The sequence below is a fragment of the Diospyros lotus genome, chromosome 7, assembly GCF_014633365.1.
Source record: "Diospyros lotus cultivar Yz01 chromosome 7, ASM1463336v1, whole genome shotgun sequence".
NCBI lineage: Eukaryota > Viridiplantae > Streptophyta > Magnoliopsida > Ericales > Ebenaceae > Diospyros > Diospyros lotus.
The window spans coordinates 34407263-34425348 of NC_068344.1; the positions used below are offsets into that span (position 1 = coordinate 34407263).

Here is an 18086-nt window from a genome sequence, read left to right on the forward strand (position 1 = left end):
GGAATTTTGGATTTTGAACTTATAGCCATGCAATGAGAGGCCAAAACGATCATGCTTCCAATGGGATGAGAAAGATTTCAAAATCCTAGACGTAGGTCTTTCTGCGCAATTTTTTCACAAGTATAGTGAGAGAGTGATCAAGTTCCATTTACAAGTTAATAAATTTATATCCATTCCTAATATTACTGCATACTGCTGCACCAACCAGACATCAGCTGAAAGAGAACAGTTGGTGAAGATGCAGTAGAAAGCTAATCCAATGAGAACTCCTCCAGCCATGTAAGCACTTCATTCCTCTTCAATGCGAACCATTAAGAGAAAAAAGATGATGACATCAGCAACTAAGGAAATAGGAAATCTGAAGGGCAATGGAGAAACTGAATTTCAAGAAGAATTTAACATCTCGCAGTATCATCATCATGACAAATTTCTTACAAATCTAAGTAGAAATTTCAAAGAATAACAACCACCTTTCATGACAGAGACAAGAGAATTGAAATTACACGCACTAAAGCAAGTAAAACAGAACTTGCTTCTTTGAAAGATGCAATAAGGTATGTACATATCAAGAAGGAAGAACAAAAATAAAAATAAAAATCTAAATAGGATTTTAAAGGGCAATTTTGCTGCTGAATTAGCAGTATATAAAAGATAAAAGGATAGAGAGGAAATCCAGGATATGGTACTACTTCAATTTAAACTTAATGAGGGGAAAATTTTCAACTTACAGTTTGTTGTCGTCTAGCTGCCAAATGGGGTTCAAGATTATTATCTATTTGAGAGAGTTTTGTACCGAGATAAATGGCTTGAGCATAATTAGAAGTTGTTGGACATAAAAGCACATATATCTTACAGTCATTTACTTGTTCTGTTTCCTTAATTTTAGTATCTGTCAAGAGCTACTCCTACTGCTAGAATATTTTCTCCCCTACATGAAAGAATTCGAGATTAGATATTCAAAGTTTGATGCAGTTTCCAAGTGAGGAAATAGAAGAAAATATTAAAAATATGGAAGTCAAAACCATATACATGAATGGGACTCTTCTGTCATACCATCGTAAAACTCCAAGTTCGACCAGGATCATTGTAGCGAGCAAGCAAACAACCCGTTTTAGGTCTGAGTCCATCCCTCATAAGACTAGCACGTAGTGTTTTCTCTTTTTCACGAACAATATCCTCTATAGGCTTCCCACTGAACTTTGTTACTGCTGCAATCCCTCCTTCCACTTTTCTTAGGTTAACTGTTTCTTGATTAGGATCTGGCAAACTGTTGGGCAAAAACACATTTTCTTGTGTTATTCCATGTGTAAACTTAATGGAAAGAAAGGAATTTTATCTCAAGCACTTTCCAATCTTCTCTGCTATACTAGACAGAAATTGTAAAAACTACTTCAAGTAGTTTCATTTTTATAAGTTTGAGAACCTAAACTCAAGAATAAAGTTCACCTGCTTATTTCTTTCTCAGATGGAAGAACTATCTGGATGGAGACTTTAGACATTTGATTGTCAAATGTCTGGGTGAAGACAGGGGTCGTCATGGGTATTTTCTCCTCTGAGGAGTTCTTCCCAAAGATATACCTTCACATATAGGATTAAATATCAAAATTTAAGGTAAAAAAGATGAAGACATCTCAAAAGAGAAAGAGAGGAACAATTGCAAGCATGCTTACCCAGCTACAGCATTAAAGCCAGTTGAGCCAGAAAGCTTGTCCCCATCTGTTTCTACAACAATAAATGGGGAATACTTCCTGATCTGCACAAATATTTATGAAACTCTAATCAAGCCTATGCTGTACCTTTATTTACACATTAGAATTTCTGAAGAATCGTGAACATGATAGGCGATATTAGCAGCACGACTAACTTTCTCATTAAGAGCTTCCCTTGCCAGTTCAAATAACTTAGTTTAAATATTGATCATAATGTTGACTTCAATTTAGACCATTATCATTGCACATACAGTAGAAGCATAAGATGCAATAATCCTTACCTCATAGTTCGCAGTCCTCTTCAGGATCTCATATCTGGGAGATTCTAAGTCGGGAGTCTTGTAAATCCGTAGCTGCAAGAATTGCTCTCACAAAATTCTATAAGAAAAGATATCAATAAGAGAGATAAATTTTCAAAATTTAAGGAAACTACCTGCTTAAATACATCCCGTAGTCCCTCTAAAGAGAAATAGTCGTTATTTTCTATGGAATCCCAATAGTCCTGCAAAAACAGAGAAGGGAAATACAAAATTAAAGGAAAAAAAAAAGAAGATAGGTTAAAAAAAGTTAATTGCTAATATGGTATTGTTTTAATTTCTGTAATGATATAGGGGGAAATTACCACATGGCTGCAGAACTTCTCGGTCTCCGGATTGATACCCATAATTGAAGTCCCTGTGAAAATCAGCTCTGGTTTCCATGGCAACAAAATGAACCTCATTACCATGGTCCATCTTGTGGTTATCTCAAAAGGCCCTGTCTATAGCAACTAAATCAATTGAAGATGCAAAATTCATATTGAATTTTTGAGCTTCTGAATCTCTCTCCCAACATCATAAAGCAGATATTCAAAATGACTTTGTTAGATTCTTTTTAAGCAGTAGCTATGCAGGGAAGATACAATACAGCTTCATTTCGAAGAGACCTACTCAGAAAGTGCAATTAGCTCAGAAGAATCAGATAAAATCCATTTGCTAAAGTAACCATCAAATTGTATCACATCCCTGAACCAATATGAAAACATGCCAGGAAATATTGATAAAAACCCACAAGAAACTCAATGGCAGGATAAGGCAAGATTTATATGGCCCAGAAGAGCATATCAATGATACCACATATGCATTGAAACCCAAGCAAACCTAGTTTATGTATCCAGATACCCCCTACAAAACAAACAATATACATTGCCTTGAGCCTAGTGGGTCATTTGACCTAGAGGACGGTGTATCTCTTTTATAATAAGTCATACAACAAGAGCAACATATCAAGCTTTAATCCCACTATGTGGGGTTGACTATAAGAAGTTTAGCTCGCCAACCATTTTGATCTATAATTTTATCTTCTGTAAAAACCCTTATAACTTATATCATAACTAAGAGCCTCTCATCAAGTTTTTTTCTTAGTCTTCCTCTACCCTTTTTGTTAAATATTTGTTCAATTCCATCTACACTCCTTGCAGAAAAATTTATTGTTCTTTTTTTCCACCTAACCATACTATATTCTAAATCGTGTTTCACACATCTTCAATAGGTTATACAAGCCTCGCTCCAACAAAATATCACAAAAAGATAATGCTTGATTTTATTTTGCTTGTACGATAAAGATCAATGGATACTTTTTCAAGTAGAACAAACAAAGACAGAGTTAAGTCCTGGCATCTTATTTTGATAGACTTCATTATTTAGATTTCCCATCTCAAGTGTCAAAATTATTCAAATCAAAACCTGTCTTTTAGGACATCAATCAATGGCCATTCTTTTCAAATAACCAACCTTTAGTTAGGATCTCAGAAACATATCCTTGAACTTCCTAGCTTTGCTCAGTTCCACAGGATTGCAGAGAATACTTGAGAGAGAAAATCTCAAACAATTGCAAAAGAAGTAAATAAACATGAGACAGAATAAACTTATTAACTCAGATATAGAACCAAAAAAATGTTGGCCATGAAGGGCACCTATCAAATTAACTTAAAAAAATTGAATTTAGTATATTAAAATGTATACCACTGTTACTTTGCCATATAAAAATATCATTCTGTAGAGATTATATGACAAGAAAGCAAACCTGTTTGACCCAGTGAAGCTGAAAATCAGGCGAGAAGAGCTTCTTCAAGAGAGCAATATTAAAGAGGTACCCATTAATCGAATCATGTTTCGTAATCGGGTCCCTGAACTTGACCCGTTCATCGTAAGCCGTCCGATCAATGCCCTGATCATCGAAGAGGTGCGGAAGGTCCTCGTACAAGAAATCCACCAGCCGTTTCACGTCCACCGTTGATCTTGGCGGGCTTCGCTCCGCCAAGCTCAGCCTCACTACCCAGTTGAATTTTTTATCAGTTTTGGCCGCCAAGGTTCCAGCTCTGGAAGTTCTGCGAGGAGGGAGTGGAAGCCCGGCGGTTTTCGTGGCGGTGAGCCTCCGGGGACCGACGCTGACGTTGGTGCTGGGCCGGAAAATGTGGTCGGAAAGACTAGTAGTGGTGGCCATTATCTGCTTAGGAATTGTTTGGTAAAACAAAATTTTTATTTTATATTTTTGGTAAGAAGAGAATTGTGGGTTTTTTTTTTAATAGCCTCAGAAAATGATTGGTCCAGATTTGCTAAAATTAGTGTCACCTCTTGGCATAGACTACAGAGTCAAATAATATTCTTAAAAAATATTAAAATAGTATGATACCTTTAGGGTCTTGCAATTATATATAAATCAACACTTTTGCTTTTGCTTTTGCTTTTTCAATGAATAAATTATATGATTATTATATACAAGCTTATACGCATCCAATGATTCACAATTTTTTATTTAATCATATGCCAAAATAGCTTTGTTAAATGGCATCCACAAAACCTTACAAGATTATTATAATTATAACCACACTGTGACCCTATCTGCCCTTAAAACCCCCAATTAAACATGATAAAGGGTCTCATAAATTTATATAAAATATGACTCCCAACTCAATTTCTTTTGATTGAATATTATTTTTGTGAAAAGAAGTGGCAATTATAGCATCCATATATGCATGGGGGATGTGCCTGGGCGGGCCACATGCCTCCACACTCCTGTAGAGCCCTGGCCACACCCCTCCATGGGAAAGCCATGCACCACTCTGTGTCCCACAAGCTCTGCCATCCACGACCATCACTCTGTTCATTTCGTCCTTCTTTCCACTCTAATAAAAACAAGCAATAACCACCAATTACTTGTAATGGGTTTATATCATCATATAGTCGTCATGGTTAAATGATTAGTAATGCATACGTTATGCAATACAACTCAGTAGAATATATACATATATACATATATATATGCACACTTTATACAACTATATATTACACTAATGCTTAGATTAGAGATGTTATCGTGATATCATCTTCATCAGCTCTCTAATACTTAATGTTTAACATATTTTACTAGAAAAGTTCAAATAACTAAGTACTACTGCTATGTCCATACATGCACACAGTTAACAGTTTCCCCTAATTGTTTAAATACGGTGCAGATACTGCTTCTTTGGGCAACTTTCCATCAAGCTTCTATGCTATATATGTTCCATATGAACATTTGCTTTGCTTTTCCTTTCCTCTCCCGATGTGATTGGCTTTTGCGGCTCATGGAATTCAACATTGCTCAAGACGCAGGGGTTTATCTCAATGAGCTAGACAAGAGAGGGTTGGTGAATTGTCTAAATTGTCCCTCCAAAGAGGTGCTACAAACCCGTTTCTAGAGGATAATATCCCTCCCATGTTGTATCCTTCAAAGGCTTTCCTTTTTATGAGCTTTCATTGTCAGCAAAATGACCAAAAATCCTACCCTTTTTAGTTTCTCTCTGTCCCAAAAACATGCACCAAAGATGCTTTTCTACTGGAAGTGAAAACCTTACTGGTGACTGTAATTTGAATTTTCCTACCTGGCATGATGTCGTGGCGCCACGTGTTGTCCATTCCGCTGTTTCCACACTCTCGCTCGTGGCTTTCCTGTGACAAAGCGAGCATGGCTCGATCCTTCCCTTTATATAAGCAACGGCTACTCACCTCCCAGCCATGCTGAATCCAAAGCTGAAGAACCTTGAGTTTCTTCTTCTCCTCCTACTCATCTCAACACAACACGAATCCCAGTAATTCTCTACTTGCTTCTCCCAATTTTTCTGCAGAAAAATGTCTATCATTTTGAAGGCCACTATGCCATGGTGCAAGAAGCATCCGGATGGGGATGATGATGGGGACGATGGCTACGATTACGCCCCGGCAGCATGCATGGAAGGAGATGGAGATGATGATGACAGAGACTATGACTATGCCCCTGCAGCATCCATGGAGGGTGACGGCGATGACGATGATGATGATGGTGGTTATGATTATGCTCCAGCTGCATAAGTGACAGTTCAACCTATTAATTAGTACCAACGCATATTCATCCCAAATGATTTCGACAGCTAGCTTCTAACCCTATATATCATGGGTATTTTCATGAATCCCAGACATTTTGTAGGCTTTCCTGATACTTGAGACCATGTATTATGAGGCCATGAAGAATTACTATGCATGTTGCAGCTTCTGTCATAACGCAGGTCATGTATTTGATGACTACAATATTGCAATATTAAATTATTAATTAGTACAACAGAGTCAGTTCTTTATTAGAGCTTGTTTGTTTTGAAATTCAGGGTTTAAACAATATTTCTAAAGTGACATGTGATTGCCTTTGTTGTCATACCGAAGCTTTAAGGAGAATAGCTTGGTTGTCTGCTAGTATGTTTTCTGGGAATAATATCCGGTATGAGTCAAAGGTGTGAATTAAATTAAGTACTGTAATGGGGACCAATATTCCTTCAGTCCCCACCCACCCACAAAAAGGGAAAATGATAAGTAAACAAATAATAGAGGACCATGAGAACCTAAAATAAAACTTTCATACAATCTAATATAATTACGGACTTGCCCATTTATGTTGACCTTATGACCTAGACCTAAAGCTTCTAGTAAAGATCAGTGTCACCCTTTAGTCTTGGTTGGCTATACTTGAACCTAAATATGATAAAAATGGGCTAAATTAGTACACACCTTAAAGTTAGTGTGGTAATTAAGCTACAATGAATCTTTTTCCTACCTTGCACCACTATCAGATATTAAGCAGCTTTAAATTGAACATCTCTTTTCTGTATTTAAATGGCCTTAACATGACTACATGCAAGACATAGTGTGAAATGTTAAACGCACAACAGAATGAATGGTTCCCTCATGCTAATGTCACAGTGCCCAACTAAAGAAGCAACTCTCAGCCTTTCAGGTTGTTTACTTCAACAATCTAAATTTTCTTGTTGGGCAAATGGCTACTCCAAATAATTCACAACTGCTTCATCGTTTTTCTTATCTTTTTGAAATAAAACAAGGAAGAAAAAATTAATTAAAAGTGAAATGACACCCTCGCTACAAATATTATTATGGTCAACTACAAATAAAGGACATCTTAAACCAATATAAACCAAATCTATTTTAGTACCTAAAGGGATATTAATTACCTGTTTCTAAATGCAAAAGATGTCATATATATCTGCATACTGGATTCCATATATTCTTCATTGAATGGGGAGTATGGAACAAACTGGGGCTTTCCTTGAGTGGTACCAGAACTGCATGAAACAAGGAGTTGATAGATATAAACTTCAAATGCATACTTTTTATAAGAAAATGGCAGTAAAATAGCAGAAGATGTATATAAACATTTGTTACAAGTACCATACAGAGATACTTGTTATTGGTTTTCCTGTGAGGATAAGGTAACCATCACCATGTGAGTAACAAGTGGAACAGAAGTCTCCCTGCTCTTTTTGAGTACTCTGTATTGCCATTTTCCTGTAGAATTTTCCGTAGGGTCTCTCTCTGCATTCATCAGCATCCTTTGACAGCATCTCAGTTTCTTCTATGACTTCTTCAGGATCAATTTTTTTGGCCAACATCATTACAGACTATGAACAGCTGCTGTAATGAAGACTCCCATAAGTTTCAAATGTACAGCAATACTGGGCATGCAATGCGACACAAACCAAAACAAGCAAGGCAAAGCAACTTTGGAATGCAAAACATAAGCATAAATTGGGAGAATTCCTTTTGACAAAACCATGTGAAAACAGTTTCAAGACTTGCAATGTGCATAATTGAAAAGGCATTAATTTTTTTCTTCTTTACTTTCTTTCAACGAAATAAAAATGAGTAAAATATGTTAATATTATCTTATCTACTAATTTAAGAATTAGAGAGTGGAAGATGATGATATCATGCTATAGGACTTGAAGTATTTATCACAATTAATCATATAATAATATCTCTAAGCCTAAGTGTTGGTTGTATATATATAGTATATATAATCGTTTCATCATTCTTTTGTTAGAGTTAGCATGATGATGTACAGATAATATAACAACTAATCACCACCAACTCCATCGTCACCATCACCTTAATTCCGTGATGCCGTTTCATGAGCGCCATTGTCGTCGTCATCCCCATTATCTTCATCGTTTTCGTCCTTAAAATGTTGGGGATGAATTTATAATTCATTCTTGCATCCACATAATTGGTATATGGACTGATCAAATGGGTCAACAGTTTTCAGTAAAAAAAATAAAGATATTATTAGATAATGTTGATTTATTTTTACTCTTATAGTTGTATATATATATTTTTATTTAAATATTCAAATATTTTATTATTTTAAAATCAATTCTGAACTTACAATTTTGACCATCTCGATAAATTTGTTAAAATTAATAAATTTAAGGGTGTAATAAAAATAATAAAAAATTTAGAGGTGTAATTTATTAGAAATTGTATAATTTAAGGGTATTTTTAAAATAATAAAAAATTTGAATATTTAAATAAAAAAATGTACAAATATAATGAGATAAAATATGTATTATGAAAGCAGAGCTGTCTGACTGACACATGGTTTTCCCATGGAGAGGTGTGTCCAAATCTCCTCAGGAGTGTGGAGGCATGTGGCTTAGGCACACCTCCATGCATATGGATGCTATAATTGCTAGTCACTTCTTTTTTTGGAAAATAATATTCCCATCAAAACTTTAACCTACAAAGTTCAAATTCAAGTATTGCTGTGCCCATGCATGCACTTGTGTGTTTCCCATAATTTGTCTAAATATGGTAGAAATCAATACTGCTGCTTTATGCAAACTTCCACCAAGATTCCAAGCTATGTTCAATCAGAACATTAATTTGCTTTCCTTTTCCTCAACAGATGTTGGCTTTTGTGGTTCATGGAATTCCACATTGCTGAAGAGGCAAGGCAATCTCATTGAGCTAGACGAAGAGGGTACGTGAAATGTCTAGATTGCCCCTTCAAAGAGGTGTTAAAAAACCCATTTCTAGAGTACAATATCCCTCACAGGTTCTACCCTGTTTAAAGGCCTCCCTTTTTATGAGCTTTCATTGTCAGCAAACTGAAAAAATCCCACCCCTTTTTTCTGCCCCAACCATGCACTGACGATGCTTTTCTTCTATTGGGTGAAAAAACCCTTTAATGCTGACTGTAATTTGAATTTCCCACCTGGAAGGACCTCATGGCGCTACTTGTGGCTTCCCTGTGACAAAACGAGCATAGCTTGATCTCTTCCCTTTATGTAAGCAATGCCTACTCACCTCCCAGCCAAGCTCCATCCAAGCCTGAACCTCGAGTTTCTTCTCCTCCTCCTACCCATCTCGACACAACACTAATTCCACTAATTCTCTCCTTGCTTCTCCCAATTTTTCTGTAGAAAAATGGCTCTCATTTTCAAAGGCCATTATGCGATGGTACAAGAAGCATCCGGATGGAGCTGACGATGGGGGTGATGGCTACGATTACACCCTGGAAGCATGCATGGAAGGAGATGGTGATGATGATGACGGAGACTATGGCTACGCTCCTGCAGCATCCATGGAGGGTAATGGCGATGATGACGATGATGGTGGTTGTGATTATGCTCCAGCTGCATGAATGACAGTTCAAACTATTAGTACCGATATATATTCATCCGAAGTGACTTTGACAGCTAGCTTCTAAAGAACATGGGTATTTTCACGAATCCCAGACATTTTGTAGGCTTTCACGAATCTCAGACATTTTCACGAAGAATTCATATCTTTTAGCTTCTGTCACTGTGCGGATCACATAATGCAGGTCATGTATTTAATGACTATAATCCAATAACTATTACAATAAAGCCAGTTCCTTATTAAAGCTTGTTTGCTTTCAAATAGAGGACAAACAATATTTCTTAGTGAAATGAGATTGCTTTGTTTTTATAGTAAGGTTTAAGGAGAATAGCTTGGTTGTCTGCTAGTATATTTTGTGGGAAGAATATCTGGTGTGTGTGAGTCAAAGCTGTGAACTAAATTAAGTGCTGTAACGGGACCAATACTCCTTCAGCTCCAACCCGACCACCCATCCACAAAAGGATAATTGACAAGTAAATAAATAACAGAGGAACATGAGAACCAAAAATAAAACCTTATAGCAAGTAATATAATATCAATATATAGGGACTTGCCATTTATGTTGACATAATGACCTCGACCTAATGCTTCCAGTAAAGATCAGTGTCACTCTCTAGTCATTGGCCGGCTATACTTGAATATATAATACATTAAAAATGGGCCACATGATGAGTACACACCTCAAAGCTGCCCAACTAAAGAAGCAAATTTCAGCCTTTCAGGCTGCTTATCCTTGAGATTTTCAAAAGGATAATTGACAAGTAAATAAAAAACAGAGGAACATGAGAATCAAAAATAAAACCTTATAGCAAGTAATATAATATCAATATATAGGGACTTGCCATTTATGTTGACATTATGACCTCGACCTAATGCTTCCAGCAAAGATCAGTGTCACTCTCTAGTCATTGGCTGGCTATACTTGAATATATGATGCATTAAAAATGGGCCACATGATGAATACACACCTCAAAGCTGCCCAACTAAAGAAGCAAATTTCAGCCTTTCAGGCTGCTTATCCTTGAGATTTCATTTTGCAGTTGACCTTGACCTAATGCTTCTAGTAAAGATCAGTGTCACCCTTTAGTCATTGGCTGGCTATACTTGAATCCAAACTACAATAAAATTGGGCTACATGAGTACACACCTCAAAGCTGCCCAACTAAAGAAGCAACTTTCAGCCTTTCAGGCGGCTTCTTCCTTGAATTTCATTTTGCAGTGTTCCAATTTATGTCCTATCGCTCATAGACAAAAAGCACAGCCCAGAGCAAGTTCAATACAGATTGTGCTAGTTCTTCGTACCTAATTTCAACTTCCACTTTTATGTCCTTTCTTTGTAAATGACTGGCTAATTTTTATCTTTCGGCTTGCCAACATAGCTAGGCGGCAAAAAAAAATTTCCTCCACATGGATACTAGAACATACTGATGATCCAGGGGGCCTTCTTGATTCTGAAAGGATTTTATGTTGGCTGGAAGTCTAGAATTCATATAGCTGACTTCACCCAGTGGAGTTTAAGGCTTGTGATTGTTATTGTTGTTTTGTTAAGATTTTATGCACCATGTCAACAATGAATTTAACTTTTGATAGAATTGCTAGAGTTTTCAATATTGAGAGTATACTTCAACAATCTAAAACATTTCTTTTTCTATTCAATTATATTTGCAAGATACAAATCTTAAATCAGTCTCTTTGTGCCTACTCCACAAAAGAATTGAAACAAAGATTCATGACTGATAAGGCATATTTGATCACATGATCACAAAAACGTATAGCAGGTTTCAGCTTCAAAGCCACGACATAATTTTTGAAATTTCTATTAAGCACTTCAATGAATAATGTAACTTTTCATGCTAAAATGGGTATTGCATCAGCTTACCAGATGCAATCTATGTTAGTGTGTTTGTCAGTGAATCCTTCAGAATGCAGTGAATTCATTCTCCTGCTCATGCAAGTAGCCGGAACTTTCTTGAGCATCTTCTTCTATGCACCGTTAGACTCGATTCTATGCTAACAAATTAGAGTGAGCTCTCCATGTATGTAGCCTCATCACTTCTTAGGAAACTACGGACTAACTTATGCCCCTCCCGTGAAAGAATGTACCGGGTTCAACACCATCTTTCATAAATGGCTAAATCAAATATGATATAAGACAAAACGGCCAAATCCTAAATTTATATCTTTCTGAAAATATGGCATTACAACAAATAGCTATTTGAATATTCCAAAATATGGCTTCAGTCATGAAATTTCTGCAACTGAGTTATCTTTTTCCTTTTCAATTTCTTCCATGCCTGACAATGGTTTAATGAAGCTATCCAACATAGCATAAACTTCTTTCATATCTGGGTGAGATGCATCTCCAACTAGGAACTCATGAACACTACCATCAACTTCAATGGAACTGCAACCAGGGGCCTTCCTGACTCCTAGGGCTTTCATTTTTTTTCTTACCTTTGTTACATCTTCCCATTTGTCTGCAGATGCATAAATATTGGCCAAGAGAGTGTGTATGCTAGAATCACTATTTTCAATTTGCACAAGTCGTCTAGCCACCCGTTCCCCCTTGTCAACATTGCCATAGGTTCTGCAGGCACTGAGCAAAGCACCATAAAGTGGTACTATAATTTCATTATTTTCTTTTGGTGCCTTTTCAATCAATTCCTCTGCTTCATTGAGTAGACCCGCACGACCAAGGAGGTCAATCAGACATCCATAATGTTCTAACTTAGGTACCAACTGATAGTTTCTTCTCATGGAATTAAAATATCTTTGGCCTTCCTCTACTAGTCCTCCGTGACTACAAGCACTTAAAACACCAATAAAGGTGATATCATCAGGTTTAAACCCTGCTCGCTCCATCTCCGAGAACAAGTCAAGCGCTTTGGTAGCCTTCCCATTCATGGCAAGCCCACAAATAATAGAAGTCCATGACGCTGTATCTTTCTCTTTCAACACATGAAAGATCTCCAGGGATTTGTCTATGCACCCACATTTTGAATACATATTTATAAGAGCAGTACCAACAACAGCATCAAGTGTAATCCTGTTCTCATCAATGTATCCATGAATCCATTGCCCTTGTTCTAAAGCTCCCACTTCAGCACAACCTGTAAGGAGAGCAACCAGTACAAACTTATCCGGTTTAAGTCTTTCCATCTGCATATTCCGGAACAGGGCAACTGCTTCATCAATACGGTTAAACTGCACGTACCCATTAATCATAGCTGTCCAAAGAACAATATCCCTCGCTGGACTCCTCTCGAACAAATCTCTAGCTTTATCCAACTGACCATGGTTCACATATCCAGAGACCATACTAGTCCAACAGACCACATTTTTTTCTGGCATTGCATGGAAAATTTGTTGGGCTGTGCTCAAGCATCCACACTTGGAGTACATTTCCAACAACGCGTTGCTAATTGTAGTGGTGAATCCAAGCTCATTACAAACATAACGGTGAATTTCCATGCCACGTTCCAAATTCTTTAAAGCTGCACAAGCTGTAAGAGTACTTACAACAGTTGCTTCATCCGGCTTCACTGTACTCACCCGTTGCATCCTCCTGAAAGCACTAACAGCATCCTCGAATTGGCCACACCTAACGTAGCCAGAAATCAGAACATTCCAAGAAACCACATCTCTCTCAGGAATTTCATCAAACACCTTCCTCAAATTCCCAACACAACACAATTCAGCATACATGTCCATCAACGAGTTACAGACATAGCAGTCGAACTCAACCCCACACTTCAAAACAAACCCATGAACCTTTCCACCCACCAAAACCTCCTTCAAGTACCCAATGGACTTAAAAACAAAAGGATACGTGAAATTATCCGGCCACAAGCCCCGCACCCTCAATTCATCAAAGAGCATAATCGCTCTCCTGAACCTACCAGCCTTGGCAAACGCCTTGATCATCACATTGTAGACGAACAAATAAGGGTCCTCGATATAATGAAAGATTCTTTGCGCGTACCAGAGGTTTCCTTGAGAGGGGTCGGTGCAGACGACTAGGAGCTTGTTGAGGACGTCTTTGTTTTGGTGGAGGCCGATCCTGAAGGCTTGGGATTGGATTTGTTTGAGCTCTTGCATTGATTTGCAGCTCTTGAGAAGGTGTATGCATTCTTGCTTGGTGAGTCTCGTGTTGCGGGGAATGAAGGGTGAGAAATGAAGTGGCTTTGAAAGGAAATGGCGGGTGATGGACTTGAGAAACAGAGAGTTGGGTCGGGAGATCATGGGGCCGTCGTTTTTCAGAGCGACTAAGCCATAAGCCAAGGTGGATTTGGTTTGTTATATAGCCCCTAAAACAATGTCAACTGAAACTAAGTTCAGCCAGAAAGTACCTGACATGATACTACTAGCAGTTAAGAGTTTGTTTTTGTTTTTGTTGTGAATGTTTGTCCATACAAAATCTTTGTTTGTAATTAGTCGGGCCCATATTCTATACCACGGCCCAGCCTTACATGGTTGGGCCAGGCCAGGCTAGCTCACCTTAACTGATCCAAAGTCCAGCTTGATTTTGCAGTGGAGCCCAAAAGGTTGTAAAACTTGAAGAGAAATAGAATTAGACAGCCTTGTCCCACACGAGAATAAAATTATTTCTATGTTTCTAATACATGACACTCATTATTAAGATTAAAGTAGTTCCATCATTGCCCGCACGACATAACCTAATGATTAAAATCGTACATGTATTGGTTTCAAAGAATTTTAAATTCTAACTGTTATATAGCTGATCACAAGTCTCGTGTTCGACTTTCATTGTTGGGTTCTACGATTTATTTTTCTTGCAAAAATTTTGAGGTTGAATTGCAAGAACCCTTAAGAAAAATTTCATTTTTTTGGTCCCAAAGTAGTTCCATCATTTCTTGAGCTCAATTTCACAAGATGATCAAATGCAATTATCAAAATGAACTATTTAAATTGTTATATGTGTATTGATCTTTTGTCATTGATGATTTCATTTTGAGGAGCAAAATTTGGAACTTTGAATTTTTTTTTCAAAAACAACTGCATCTCATTGGTGCCAAAATCGTAACCCAACAAAGCTAATTTGAAGTCAACTCTGACTGGGGCCTTTTGAAGTCAACTAAAAGGCTATAATTCCAATTGAATATTGTAATTTATCCTGTCTTACTGTTAATATAATATGGCAAAATGTTGAATATACATATAGACAGTAGACACGCACTTATGATGCTTACAAATTTTTAAACACAAAATCCACGCATGCTCCGCTTTGTTCGTACCAACCAACCCAAAGTTTTTGACGTTTTTCAAATCATTATTAAGCGTAAATTTAATCACTATGTACAAAACAACCATGTCAACAGTCTTAAAGAAATTAGCTTACCTAACATCTGCACCGTCCGATACTCCGACCATCACGATCGATCCGCATCGGACGCCTCGTCGGATGATTTGTCTTCTCCCTGATTACATCATTTGTTAATTTTTTTAAGTAACAGTATGCTTATATTCTAATACTAGTGACGGATTAAGTTAAACGACGTTCGCAAGAGACGAATGAGCTTGCCTATAATATAATGGCGTCGCTTCAAGGTTGGTTGGTAACCAGAAGATTGGACCAAATGAGCGGAGTTCGACGACGAACAGTGTCACCCGAGTTCGTTGGAGAACGCAGTCGGTGTCTCTGTCTCTGTCTCTGTCTCTCTCTCCGGCAACACAATTCTCGATCTAGCTTTGCCTGAAATTGTTCGACCGAAATTCAGGGATAAGTTCATTACCTCTGCCATCTCCAATCAAGAAAACAAAAGTTTGGACCATTGCTTTTCCGCTTGAATGGAAAGTCACCAGAGTTCGATGACGAGCACAGTCGGCTTCTCTCTCCTCCCGTCGGAGCTCCTGCACCACATAATTCTCGATCTAGCTCTGCCTGATATCGTTCGCCTGAAATTCACGAATAAGTTCATTACCTCTGTGATCTCCGATCAAGATTTCGTTCGCGAGTACAATCTCAGAGCGAACTCTGCAACCTGGCTCTTTCTTTACAAGAAGCGATGGCATCGTGATTCGGCACTTCACGGATTCACCGACAGCTCGGACCGGTGGTTCAGGTTCTCAATTGCAGAATTACTGAATTCCGTCGTCCCTCCCGGCGAAGATATCTATTTTTTAACGTCTTCCGGCAACCATTTTCTCTTCGCCTTGAACACTAGCCAGGAAGTTGTTTGCGTTAATCTCATGACAAAGACGGTCAAGAGAATTCCTTCAAGTCCGCTCGGTCCACGTGGCACATCTTCGTGGCGACGTTCCAGTATGAAATTACTATCTTGCCCTTACAAGTCGAATCATTTTCGATTTTTATTCGCGGAATTTCACGAAAATCGTCCGGTTTTGTTCGAGTACCAATCAGAGACTGACACGTGGCGGTGCACAGGAGCCAGAGAAAAAGCTGGGGACTCGCCAAGTTTCGACGGCGGAGTTGCTGATCTAATTTTCCTGAGCGTAGTCAATGGGAGGGGTGGGAGCGTTCTCATCGGGTTCGGATCCCAAGCCCACAACCCCGTGGTTCTACGGCCGAGATTCAACGGCGGAGTGGAAGAGGATAGCCCGGCGGTTGGATTCAGCTGGGGCAACTTGGCTGATAGATTACACGTGTACGGTGATGGGCACGTGATGATGATCAGATCTTGCGGCGGCGGTGGAAAAGCAAGGATGTTGAAAAGCGTAGAGTTGTGGGCCTTGAGCCCAAACGGTGGGTCTTGGGAGCCCATTTCAGCGGTACCAAACGGCCTTATTGAGAAAATTAGGAAGCCCTATGGGGTTATAATGGGCTGCCTGGAGCGAAGAGAAGGAACAATTAGGGCTGTTTTGATGTCCAATTACGAAGCTTCGTGGGACATAATTTGGCTATCCTACGATACGTCGCGGAAGCATTGGACGTGGGTCCCACTGCCCGACTGCAAGATGAAGGGCTCTAACATGGCTGGGATCGGCTTCTCCTCCGGCCTCATCTTGCCTTGATCCAAATCATATAAAAAAAAAAAAAATACCCATAAATACCAATATGTCAAATTCATCCATGTTTCGCAAGATGAAAAGTCTCGTGTGGTTAAAATATCTCTTTCTATTTATTTTGTGAAGTTAATTTTGAGTGTACTGCTTCTGTGATTCTGATGTGCTACCAAACAAAAATAAATATATTTTATAGTACATATTAAGAACAATTGTCCTCTTAAACACGATTTTATAATATGATTGTTACATAAAATTTGAAATTCAAAATTTTTGAAGAACCCATAGAAAGTTGAGAGGAAAACAAGAATTAATTGGGCAATGAGCAACAAACAATGCATGGAACACAAAAGCCCAAGCAGAGGTACACAAAGGTTGATGAATTTGTCATATAACCAATGTCATGTAACTTAAATATGTGGAGTCAAGAATCCATGGCGCTTTTTGTATTGGGTAGCATGAGATTCACCACATTTGCCAAGCCACCTTGTAAACTGTGCTGCTAGTACTATTTTTTTTGCTTATTATTGGACCAACCCACCCTCCACTTTTTTCTTGCCTTGGCCCCAAACTTCCCTTTTCTTTTCCCTCTCACCTACTCAATTTTATAATTTTAAATTAACTCATTACAGTCGAATCATATGCATTATATATATTATATTATATATATAATCACGTAACAAGTATAAAGCATACACATTTATAAATAATAACTCCAATGTGATTGGGTTTTCTAAAGTACTCCATCTCTGTCTGCTTTTGGATCCGACCGGACCATCTCAGCCCTCACGGTCAAGGGGAAACTTCGTCGACCCGATGGGGGGCTGACATGACACGGATAGGCCACGTTTGGCAAACACAAAATGGGGTTGTAGCCGTTGGAGTGGCGAGCGGAAAGGCATGGAGGCTTTGGGGGGGAACGTGTGTTGTCAGCTGGAAGAAAGGAATGGACAAAGGGCGGGCTGGGAGGGGGCAGTGTCCCAAACAGAACATGTTGTTTTAGGGGGGAAGGGTGCCGGTGCTGGTGCTGGTCCCCAGACCCATCCACCACCAATCCAAAGACCAAACAAGCAAAGCAAGCCTTCAAATGCCCAGAGATGCTAAATCAAATTGCACCCAAGATAGAGAGAGAGAGAGAGAGAGAGGGGGGAGCGCTGAGTCCCACACCCATGTTGATGATGTTCATGTTCGTGGCTTTCTTCTTTGGTTTTGGACCACTTTCTTTCCCCATCCATCTACATTCGTGCCTTTTGGGCTTTGTGATATCACTGATATGGTCCCAAATTATCCCTTCCAGTCCCATTTCTTCCCAAATATGTTGGGTGGGACCCTCTAGCATCTTCGCGGAACATCCATGAAATTAGAGACCGTCTAAATGAAATTTATCTATTATTCTACAAATAACTATATA

At 38.5% G+C, this 18086-nt stretch overlaps 3 protein-coding genes across 4 annotated transcripts; 1 reads left to right on the top strand and 2 right to left on the bottom strand.

Annotated features, from left to right (window-relative positions):
- Positions 1-73: 73 nt before the first annotated feature.
- Positions 74-4227, bottom strand: LOC127806078 (uncharacterized). 2 transcript variants are annotated; one of them, XM_052343073.1, is made up of 8 exons: positions 3774-4222; positions 2332-2469; positions 2143-2211; positions 1991-2062; positions 1671-1753; positions 1447-1578; positions 1054-1267; positions 74-296 (listed from the first exon to the last, which is right to left on the bottom strand). In XM_052343073.1, exons 1-8 carry the CDS (start codon positions 4191-4193, stop codon positions 252-254), a joined length of 1173 nt encoding a protein of 390 aa, XP_052199033.1. In that variant the 5' UTR covers positions 4194-4222; the 3' UTR covers positions 74-251. The 2 variants fall into 2 exon arrangements, with proteins under 2 accessions (XP_052199033.1, XP_052199034.1); XM_052343074.1 differs by lacking the exon at positions 74-296 and adding an exon at positions 319-928 and having other exon boundaries at positions 3774-4227.
- Positions 4228-8775: 4548 nt separating this feature from the next.
- On the bottom strand, positions 8776-14160 carry LOC127807011 (pentatricopeptide repeat-containing protein At1g31430). Its single transcript, XM_052344673.1, has 2 exons — positions 11571-14160; positions 8776-9684 (listed from the first exon to the last, which is right to left on the bottom strand). The coding sequence occupies exon 1, from the start codon at positions 13931-13933 to the stop codon at positions 11933-11935; it is 2001 nt and encodes a 666-aa protein (XP_052200633.1). The 5' UTR covers positions 13934-14160; the 3' UTR covers positions 8776-9684; positions 11571-11932.
- Positions 14161-15248: 1088 nt separating this feature from the next.
- Positions 15249-16831, top strand: LOC127807012 (uncharacterized). Its single transcript, XM_052344674.1, has 2 exons — positions 15249-15974; positions 16098-16831. The coding sequence occupies exons 1-2, from the start codon at positions 15500-15502 to the stop codon at positions 16682-16684; spliced, it is 1062 nt and encodes a 353-aa protein (XP_052200634.1). The 5' UTR covers positions 15249-15499; the 3' UTR covers positions 16685-16831.
- The last annotated feature ends 1255 nt before the right edge of the window (positions 16832-18086 follow it).